This window comes from Oncorhynchus masou, chromosome 24 (assembly GCF_036934945.1).
Source record: "Oncorhynchus masou masou isolate Uvic2021 chromosome 24, UVic_Omas_1.1, whole genome shotgun sequence".
Lineage (NCBI taxonomy): Eukaryota > Metazoa > Chordata > Actinopteri > Salmoniformes > Salmonidae > Oncorhynchus > Oncorhynchus masou.
This window is the reverse complement of record NC_088235.1, coordinates 49,429,810-49,441,499: the sequence shown is the minus strand read 5'-3', so window position 1 is coordinate 49,441,499 and position 11,690 is coordinate 49,429,810. Positions and strand designations below refer to the sequence as shown.

Sequence of the window (11,690 nt, the reverse complement as noted above, 5' to 3'; positions counted from 1 at the left end):
AATTCATTAAATTGTTTTTTCCCCCTAATCAATCTACGCACAATACCCCATAACGACAAAGCAAAAACAGGCAAATTTATTAAAACCAAAATACTGAAATATTACATTTACACAAGTATTCAGACCCTTTACTCAGTACTTTGTTGAAGAATCTTTGGCAGCGATTACAGCCTCGGGTCTTCTTGGGTATGACGTTACAAGCTTGGCACACCTGGTTGATGTGGTCAATGTTTTGCTCACGCGGAATGGAATATGTTCCGGTCAGACTCAGAGAACAACATCGACTTATACGCTGACTCGGTGAGTGCGTTTATAAAGAAGTGCATTGGAGATGTTGTACCCACTTTGACTATTAAAACCGACCCTAACCAGAAACCGTGGATGGATGGCGGCATTTGTGCAAAACTGAAAGCGCGATCCATCGCATTTAACCATGGAAAGAGTTCTGGGAAAATGTCTGAATATAAACAGTGTAGCTATTCCCTCCGCAAGGCAGTCAAACAAGGGAAATGCCAGTACAGGGACAAGGTGAAGTAGCAATTCAACGGCTCAAATACTAGATGTATGTGGCAGGGTCTACAGGAAATCACGGACTACAAAAAGAAATCCAGCCACGTCACGGACACCGATGTCACGCTTCCAGACAAACTAAACACCTTCTTTGTAGATTATACAGTGCCACTGTCACGGCCCGCTAACAAGGACTGCCCCCCCTTCTTCTCTGTGGCTGACTTGAGTAAAACATTTAAACGTGTTAACCCTCGCAAGGATGCTGGGCCAGACGGCATCCTTCGTCGCATCCTTAAACATGCGCAGACCAGCTGGCTGGTGTGTTTACGGACATATTAAATCATTCCTTATCCCAGTCTGTTGTTCTCACATGCTTCAAGATGGCTGCCATTTTTCCTGTACCCAAGAAGGCAAAGATAACTGAACTAAGTGACTACTGCCCCGTAGAACTCACTTCTGTCATCATGAAGTGCTTTGAAGACTAGTCAAGGATCATATCACCTCCACCTCACCTCACCCTAGACCCACTTCAGTTTGCATACCACCCCAACAGATTCACAGACGACACAATCGCCATCACACTGCACACTGCCCTATCCCATCTGGACAAAATGAATACCTATGTAAGAATGCTGTTCATTGACTACAGCTCAGCATTCAACACCATCGTACCCTCCAAGCTCATCATCAAGCTGGAGGCCATGGGTCTCAACCCCACCCTGTGCAATTGGGTCCTGGACTTTCTGACGGGCCACTCCAAGGTAGTAAAGGTAGGAAACAACATCTCAACTTCGCTGACCCTCAACACTGGGGCCCCACAAGGGTGCGTGCTCATCTCCCTCCTGTACTCCTTGTTCACCCACGACTGCGTGACCATGCACGCCTTCAACTCAATCATAAAGTTTGCAGATGACACAACAGTTGATTGCCAACAACGACGAGATAGCCTACAGGGAGGAGGTGAATGTGGTGTCGGGAAAACAACATCTCACTCAACATCAACAAAACAAAGGAGATGATAGTGGACTTCAGGAAACAGTAGCACCCCCTTATCCACATCAAAGGGACAGCAGTGGAGAAGGTGGAACGTTTTAAGTTCCTCGGCGTACACATCACAGACAAACTGAAATGGTCTACTCACACAGACAGTGTGGAGAAGAAGGCGCAACAGCGCCACTTCAACCTCAGGAGCCTGAAGAAATTTGGCTTGTCACCCAAAACCCTGCCAAACTTTTACAGATGCACAATCGAGAGCATCCTGTCGGGCTGTATCACAGCCTGGTACGGCAACTGCAACACCCTCAATTGCAAGGCTCTCCAGAGGGTGGTGTGGTCTGCACAACGCATCACTGCAGGCAAACTACCTACCCTCCATGACACCTACAACACCCAATGTCACAGGAAGGCCAATAAGATCATCAAGGACATCAACCACCCGAGCCACTGCCTGTTCACACTGCTACCATCTAGACGGTGAGGTCAGTACAGGTGCATCAAAGCTGGGACTGAGAGACTGAAAAAAAGCTTCTATCCAAGGCTATCAGACTGCTAAACAGCAATCACTAACCCAGAGAGGCTGCTGCCTACATTAAGACCCAATCACTGGCCACTTTAATAACTGGATCACAAGTCACTTTATACAATGCACTCTAAATAATGCCACTTTAATAATGTTTACATATCTTACATTACTCATATCACATGTATATACGGTATTTTATCCCATCTATTGCTCCTTCGCTATCGCTCATCCATATACTTACATGTACATATTCTCATTCACCCCTTTAGATTTGTGTGTATTAGGTAGTTGTTGGGGAATTGTTAGATTACTTGTTAGATATTATTGTTAGATATTACTGCACTGTCGGAACTAGAAAACCAAGCATTTCGCTACACTCACATTAACTTCTGCTAACCATGTGTATGTGACATGTAAAATTTGATTTGAATTATTTGGGGAGTTTCTCCCATTCTTCTCTGCAGATCCTCTCAAGCTTTGTCAGGTTGGATGGGGAGCGTTGCTGCACAGCTATTTTCAGGGTTCTCCAGAGATGTTCGATCAGGTTCAAGTCCGGGCTCTGGCTGGGCCACTCAAGGACATACAGAGACTTGTCCCGAAGCCACTCCTGTGTTGTCTAGGCTGTGTGCTTAGGGTCGTTGTCCTATTGAAAGGTGAACCTTTGCCCCAGCCTGAGGTCCTGAGAACTCTGTAGCAGGTTTTCATCAACGATCTCTCTGTACTTTGTTCATCTTTCCCTCAAGAACGACTAGTTTCCCAGTCCTTGCCTCTGAAAAAATCCCCACAGCATGATGCTGCCACCACCATGCTTCACCGTATGGTATTGGCCAGGTGTGGTGCCTGGTTTTCTCCAGATGTGACGCTTTGGATTCAGTAAAGCATCTGAATACTTATGTAAATGGAATATTTCAGTTTATTTCTTTTTAAAAAATGGAGGAATTTTTTGTTGATTTTTTTGTTGCTTTGTCAATAAGGGATTTTGTGTCTAGATTTATATGGACAATTAAAACAAATAAATTTTAGAATAAGGCTGTAACATAACAAAATGTGGAAAAAGTGAAAGGGTCTGAATACTTTGCGAGTGCACTGTACGATATGTGGCACCAGTTATGAACATTTTAGACATGAAGCTGTAGAAAACACCAATAATTGATGTGCCTCCATCACACTTTGCCTTCTTTTGCTCCATTTCTCATTCATTACTCTGGACCCCATCCTCCCCCTCACCTCAGTTCTCAAAATGTTCTCTCACTCTCCCTCACTCCGTGTCTCTCATTTCTCTCTCTTTCAATCTTTCTCACTCTCACCTCCCTCTCTCATTTCTCTCTCTCGCCCTATCTCCCTTCCTCCCTCTCTGTAAAAGCTTTATGGGTTGTTCACTCCACTACTGGGATAATGAGATCCTCCGTACTTTGTAATGATGCAACTGTTGTTGTAACTCAGAGTTCCCAGGCCCATCAAGACTCAGATGCATATGCCTAGAACCTACGTACAATTGTCATCTGATCTGCAGGGCACAGCCTTGACGCCGACAAACACACGTTGAGAAGCAGGCGTTTTTTGAAGACTGTGACTTTGAATGAATGCATTTTTTTCTCTGGGGACAAGAGCCAAGACCTGTAATCATATCTTCAAATCATCACAACAGTGAGAACAGAAAAGAAAAAACAGCCTAATCTGAAATCTGTTCCAAAGTTCTTGTGGCTTTGCCTGCTTTTGTCAAGAGAATCTGTCTTCCAATTGGATTATACTGAAGCACCTCCAGATGTTGTTTGTGTTTTTCCAAACTAAATTGGCGGATTTCCGTTAACAAAGGCTGCAACGACCATGAAAAAATACCCTCTATTTAGAGAACAAACCCATTTGTACTGGCATACTATACATAGATCTATATATTCAAATGAATCCACTTCTGAGAGATATTTGCAACCCACTTCACGCTTTGAAAGTCGTACGATGAGTGATTTTTCACCAAGTGTCAAGCTGCGCTATACAGATCCCAGTAATATAGTGTGGCAATTTGCTTTCCCGCATGAATAATTCCATGTGAATAGCTGAAATGTTTCCTCATATCAATGAATCATCTGCTGCTAGACCCCTTTAGTACATCATGAACAGTAGGAGCAGAACTGTATGTGATGGAACTGATGGATGCTTTTGACCTTTCCCCTGCTCTTTCAGTCCCTGGGAGACGGCAGAGTGTTGACAGTGTGAATGATGGCAGCAATGGCCCTGTCCTGGTATCTCTGCCTGGCCGTGACTCTCCTCTGTGGCCCCTCCTGGCCCCAAGGACACTCGGCTCTGGCCCCTGAGAATGAGGTGCCACTCCACCCCACTGCCTGGCTGCCTGATGGAAAGGTCACCTCCATACATCTGCCCAAAGGACGCACCCGGAGGTACAGTATAGAGATCACGTCAGGGGAGGTGGATAGTATTGCACACTGAATGTTTATGTTCCGTGTCCTGGACAAAGATTGAAACACTTATTACAAGCTACCTAAATGGTAATTTCCTGCGTAATTCTTCATTGTTTTGAGCAAAAACAATGATAGCCTTAATCTTTATCGCCATTTCTTTGGTTGTTGGAAAGGCAGTGGTTGAGCATAGTGTGGCCGCATGGGCAGTAAGAGCAACCTACTTGGCCCGGGCTCTGCTGATCATGTCAGTGGTAGAGCTCTAACACTGGGAACAGTAAATTGGAATATGGGCATCCCTGTGAGCTGTCCATCTGTCCATCCATGCAGACAGGCATAAAAAAAAAATTTTTTTTTTTAAATTAGAAAAAAATCTGCTAATTATGATTCGAATTAATCAATCAGTTAAACTATGTATTGCCCTTGACAATATTAGCATGGCACAGCTGTTGATAAACTGCAGCACATCAGCAGTTGAGCCAGAAAATACATGCAGAAGAATGATACTATTTTTCAATGGGCAGAGTAAATATCCCAGAGCCTATGACAACATAGAGGTCAATTACATCTCAATATTGAATGTCTCACCTTGATGAGTTATGTTGGTGAAAATACAAAGATGATCAAATATTGATGTCTGAGTCGGCGATTGACAATGAGAGTCATGGTTAATTGGTGAGTTTGAATCTAATTTTATTGTGAAGGAGATGAACAATAAGCTTGTAGAAGGAGACCAGAATGTCACTTGGAATGCTTTGACGGCTACATGTTACAGTACTTTTCTTAAGTACCGTATGTTATTACATTTGTAAGGGGGAAGAAAAATACATGAGAATTTCATAGACAATCCCTTTTTCGTGTGGTACCTATCTTCGTGCAGACTGTACTTCACATTGAAGAAGAAGGTTGTGATGATGTCTGTGACCGTCAGTCCCTGTGACCTCCCTATCGAATGGACCCTCGCAGCCCGAACCCTGAAGGACAAACCGCCTAAAAGTCCACACTGTAAGTGGGAAACACTGATAGAAAATAAAAGCAACTACACACAACACCCTCTCACATGCAATTCCTATTCATATCAATTCAGTTTCATTACACCTCAATCCAATACACACTGGAGCCATTTACTTTTGACATAGTGTCCATTTAAAGACTGACCCTGGTCATAAATGTCTACAAGATAGGAGAGACTTAAATCAGTCCATTGGTCTTGCTCTCCCTTTCCACCTCTTTCTCTTTTCCTCTCTCCCTATCTCTTACTCACACACACACAGTACTGAGCCCAGGACTAGTATATCACTGGACAATCTGTCCAACCATTTTACCTTCCAAGCAAGAAGGACAATAATATCTAAATGTCACACTTGTATCCTGAATGTAAGAGAGATTAGAAGGACGTTTGTATTAAAGTAGGATTATATCTGGATCACATATAGTACAGTGGCTTGCAAAAGTGTTCACCCCCCTTGGCATTTTTCCTATTTTGTTGCCTTACAATGTGGAATTAAAATGTATTTTTGGAGGGTTTGTATCATTTGATTTACACAACATGCCTACCACTTTGAAGATGCAAAATATTTTATATTATGAAACAAACAAGAAATAAGAGAAAAAAATGAAAAATTGAGAGTGCATAACTACTCACCTCCCCAAAGTCAATACTTTGTAGAGCCACCTTTTGCAGCAATTACAGCTGCAAGTCTCTTGGGATATGTCACTATAACTTGGTACATCTAGCCACTGGGATTTTTGCCCATTCTTCAAGGTAAAACAACTCCAGCTCCTTCAAGTTGGATGGGTTCCACAGCCATCTTTAAGTCATACCACAGATTCCCAATTGGATTGAGGTCTGGGCATTGACTAGGCTATTCCGAGACATTAAAATGTTTCCACTCAAACCACTCGAGTGTTGCTTTAGAAGTATGCTTAGGGTCATTGTCCTGCTGGAAGGTGAACCTCCATCCCAGTCTCAAATCTCTTGAAGACTGAAACAGGTTTTCCTCAAGGATTTCCCTGTATTTAGCACTTTTTATTTATTTTTATTTCACCTTTATTTAACCAGGTAGGCTAGTTGAGAACAAGTTCTCATTTACAACTGCGACCTGGCCAAGATAAAGCATAGCAGTGTGAACAGACAACACAGAGTTACACATGGAGTAAACAATTAACAAGTCAATAACACAGTAGAAAAAAAGGGGGAGTCTATATACAATGTGTGCAAAAGGCATGAGGAGGTAGGCGAATAATTACAATATTGCAGATTAACACTGGATTGATAAATGATCATGTACAGGTAGAGATATTGGTGTGCAAAAGAGCAGAAAAGTAAATAAATAAAAACTGTGGGGATGAGGTAGGTGAAAATGGGTGGGCTATTTACCAATAGATTATGTACAGCTGCAGCGATCGGTTAGCAGCTCAGATAGCTGAAGTTTGAAGTTGGTGAGGGAGATAAAGGTCTCCAACTTCAGCGATTTTTGCAATTCGTTCCAGTCACAGGCAGCAGAGTACTGGAACGAAAGGCGGCCGAATGAGGTGTTGGCTTTAGGGATGATCAGTGAGATACACCTGCTGGAGCGCGTGCTACGGATGGGTGTTGCCATCGTGACCAGTGAACTGAGATAAGGCGGAGCTTTACCTAGCATGGCCTTGTAGACGACCTGGAGCCAGTGGGTCTTGCGACGAATATGTAGCGAGGGCCAGCCGACTAGAGCACCATGCATCATTCCTTAATAAAATCTGACCAGTTTTCCAGTCCCTGCCAATGGTATTCTCGGGGTGATGAGAGGTGCTGGGTTTGCGCCAGGCATAGCGTTTTCCTTGATGGCCAAAAACCTACATTAGACCAGAGTCCCTTCTTCCATATGTTTGGGGAGTCTCTCACATGCCTTTTGGCGAACACCAAACATGTTTGCTTATTTTTTTCTTCAAGCAATGGCTTTTTTCTGGCCACTCTTCCATAAAGCCCAGCTCTGCAGAGTGTATGGTTTGAAGTGGTCCTATGGACAGATACTCCAAAATCCGCAGTGGAGCTTTGCAGCTCCTTCAGGGTTATCTTTGGTCTCTTTGTTGCCTTTCTGAATAATGCCCTCCTTGCCTGGTCCATGAGTTTTGGAGGGTGGCCCTCTATTGGCAGGTTTGTTGTGGTGCCATATTCTTATTTTTTTTTATATAATGGATTTAATGGTACTCAGTGGGATGTTCAAAGTTTCTGATAATTATTTATAACCCAACCTTGATCTGTCTTTCTCCACAACTTTGTCCCTGACCTGTTTGGTGAGCTCCTTGGTCTTCATGGTGCTGCTTGCTTGGTGATCCCCCTCGCTTAGTGGTGTTGCAGACTCTGTGACAGATCATGTGACACTAAAATTGCACACAGGTGAACTTTATTTAACAAATTATGTGACTTCTGAAGGTAATTGGTTGCACCAGATCTTATTTAGGGACTTCAGAGCAAAGGGGGTGAATACATATGTACGCACCACTTTTCAGTTTTTATATTTTTTTGTTTGTGTTTTTTTTAAACAAGTCATTTTTTTTTTCATTTCACTTCACAAATTTGGACTATTTTGTGTATGTCCATTACATGAAATCCAAATAGAAATCCATTTAAATTACAGGTAATGCAACAAAATAGGAAAAACGCCAAGGGGGATGAATACTTTTGCAAGGCACTGTATTGCCAATACTTGAGGATAAGGGTTTTTAAATTTGTCATTTAAAATAACACATATAGAGAGGGTTCTGCTTTTTAAAATAACTTTTATAAGATTGATAGATTTGTACAGAACGGAATGCAAGTAATAGCCTATACAGTACAAACTGAAATTCAGCTAAATTCGGACGTTTACCATTTAATTGAAAATGTCTCATATTCATGCCAAATAGATTTTATTTGCGCTACTATGGGTTAAGCAAAACCCAAAATAGAGCAAATCTGGTGGAAACCTCTCAAAGAGTTGCAGAAATAGAACTTGAGGGTTAAATAGAGAACAGATAAGTCTAAGCTAAGTCTAAGTCTAAGTCTAAACTAAGCTGAGCTAAGTCTAAGCTACAAAAATTCAATTTAAAAAATAATAATAATCTCTCGATGAGCACAAAAAGGACAGTTACCAAAAGTAGCCTATTTAGGCTAGCAATGTTATGCAACATGGCCCTCACCAGCCTGCTTAGTTAAAATCAGTGGGTATTCTAGATGGACAAATGAACAGCTTTATGAAGTTATACTGTGACACATAAATCATTCAGAGTTTGAACCCTATGTTCCCCAAAGTCTGCCTAAATTATTCACTTCGATTGTGTAACATTTGGTCACTTTTTATTTCCCAAGGTAAGGAGAAATTATAATGGATGATGGTGAAAAGGGGTTTATATGAATAAGGGACAATCGTCTTTGCACTTCATTGATTATAGTTGACTACTGTATTCATTTAAAGTAATCAGGATACGTATTGAACTGTAAGACTGTATCTTCAATGAGTGTGAATGTATGTTCTGTCTAGTGAATGTAAGTATGTGTGCGGATGTATGAGGCAGAATATTAATGACCCGTGGCTTAACAGTGTTTTCTGCACAGGGAGTACCAAGAAGAGTGTGCCAGAGGTGTGGTGGAGAGGGCCTGGAACTGAAGCCAAGATACACACCTACACTGGCAATGCCATGGACACCTACACAGGTCCTTCCTATGCCCCAGCATCTATCTACATCCTCAGACTGCGCCCTAAGGACCAGGACACCAGGGCTACCATGTACCTCCATCAGGGCTCTGGGCCCTCAGGGGCCTTCCCGGAGCTTCCCTCTGACCCCCATGTCCACACCCTGGGTGTAGGAATGACCAGTGTCACCCTCAGCTGGGGCCCCAGTACCTCCCTCACAAGACTGCCACACACCCAACGCAGCTATGACTACTGTGTCCTTGTCAACCGCAAACACAACTACCGCAACCTCTGTGCCGCCCGGGAGGGTATCAGGAAAGAGCAGGAGAAAGACAAGAAACGGCAGAAGAAGGACAAACAAAGGAAAGTAACTGTGTGGCCCATTCTCAAAAACTGGTGGTGGCAGCAGTGGGATGCTGAAACAGATGTCCGGTCACCTGCTGCGCTCCGTGACCAGCATGATGATCTCCAATGTGTTTGTATGGGAACAGAGAGCGTGTGCACTGTTTCAGAGCTTGTCCCCGACACGCAGTACTACTTTGACGTCTTTTTGATTGACAGGCTAAATGGAACCAGTGCAGCATATACTGGAACGTTCGCTCAAACACATGAGGAGGCACGGCCAGCTATCACACCACTCAGGGAAGGGGAGCTCCGGTGGGTGACCTTCCGGGATGGAGGCTCAACCTCTGGGGAGTTCTTTAGCTTCCGTCCCCGGGGTTGGCAGCAGAGTGGCCTGCTCACTCTCCAGAGCTGCGGAAGCAGTGAGAAGATCAAGGTCACCATCTCCAGCAAGGGCCAAGAGCTTAGCTCCCAGGCTGTGGGAGAAGACTTGGCTCAGATCTGGCTCCAGGGCAGCCCCTCCTACCTCATCCACCTGGAGAGAAAGGGACCTGCGCCCCCCAGACAAGCTGCTCTAGGGGCACTGAAGGCCTCTGTTAAGATGCAGGCATCCTCTGCTTACCATCGTCAAGGGGTACCTTCGCTCCCCACCACCCTGCAGATTAAGTCTTTCAACAGGCTGAGGAGCTGTGACTCCATCACCCTGGCCTGGATGGGCACAGAGGAGAGGAGCCTATACTGCGTGTACCGCCGGAGGCTGGGTAAGGGCGAGAAGGGAGGTACGGCACCCTGCCTGGGGCCTGAGTCACGGTCGGACACTGAGAGAGTCCTGTGTAAATACTTCCAGGAGCTAAACCCTCGGCGGGCTGTCACGACGGCCGTGATCGGGGGCCTGGAGCCTGGGGTAGCCTACATGTTTGATGTCTATCTAATGAGACGCTGGGGGATCCCCATAAAGTACAGCAGCAAGACAGTGAGAACCAGGAAGGAGTGCTGAGCTGTTGCCACCTCCTAGTCTCGTAGTCTGCAGCAGCATTGGACTCAACAAAGAGGTGATTTACAAAGACTTACCATGACAAAGCCATTCTACTATGAGGGAGACTGTTAATAATTGTGGTACACCCTCCGAAGAGTGGTCGCATTTGAACACTGGTACCCATGGATTGGGTAGGAGAAGCAGAGGGGGGACCGCACACCAGCAAAATTAATTCCATTACAGTAACCTGCTGTGCTTTTTGTCTTTTTGTTTATAGTTGTGCCAGTTGTCCAAGTACTTATTCTGAGTCTGAGTACAAAGGAGGATAGAGATTTTTGATGACAAAGAATGTCAGCAAAGACTTTGCCCAAAAATATGCAACAGAAACAGATGGAGCTTTGATCGTACTTTACAATGGGGATAGAGAACGTATGGCAAGATCCTACAGTATATATTTAGTGCTGCATTGTTTTGTTCTATATTCTACAGGCTTAAAACACAGATGGGGTAATCTATTGATACTTAGCCTACACACGGACTTTGCGCTATCTTGTGTTCTGCTTTCGCATGAAGCAGGTAAAATGAGCTAGCGACTAGCGTCATTGTCTTTGATGTATTTTAATTGTGCTATGCTTAAAATGCCCCAATAAACACATTAGTATCTGTATCTCGGTATCAACATCTAATAAAATATCCTCTTTTGTTTGACTCTTTGCTGACAGTTAGTTGAGAAAATGATTAAATTGAGAAATCAATGTGACCCTAATGTAAACATGTGCATTTATTTATCTCTACTTGAATGATTACTACAAACCTAAAGGAAATGAATGAAAATCATGATTGCCTAGCTGCCCTACCTGCTTCAACAGACAGAATGGGTGGTCATCAGAAAGTCCTGATTCCACAAAACACACTAAAAAAGTAACCAATACGATTGCGTTTTTGCATCGACATAAGCATGTTTTCGTTAAGCCTGTTGCATGCTTCCGAGTCGAAACAGTTTGTGTCTATATTATGCCTAAATTAAAATGTGTGATGTTTTTGTTTGTTTTGGTGTTCGACTGATATTTTTTTTGGCTGTTCGCACACACAACATAAAATGTTTTTATCTTAAGGCAAGTTGAAGTTCAGTAGCCGAAGTCTACGCCCCTTCGTCTGTGATTGATCAACAGTAGGGCTGGGAACTATGGACAGGATTTTTCAATTAAGTGTTTGCTGTGATTCAACCAGAAACCTCCTCAACAGAAATGTTTAAATTAATTACAGATTTC

The 11,690-nt window shown here is 43.5% G+C and overlaps 1 protein-coding gene across 1 annotated transcript; it reads left to right on the top strand.

Annotated features, from left to right (window-relative positions):
• The first annotated feature begins 4,249 nt into the window (after positions 1 to 4,249).
• Positions 4,250 to 11,467, top strand: ndnfl (neuron-derived neurotrophic factor, like). The gene is made up of 3 exons (XM_064932920.1): positions 4,250 to 4,428; positions 5,327 to 5,451; positions 9,023 to 11,467. The coding sequence occupies exons 1-3, from the start codon at positions 4,250 to 4,252 to the stop codon at positions 10,438 to 10,440; spliced, it is 1,722 nt and encodes a 573-aa protein (XP_064788992.1). The 3' UTR covers positions 10,441 to 11,467.
• The last annotated feature ends 223 nt before the right edge of the window (positions 11,468 to 11,690 follow it).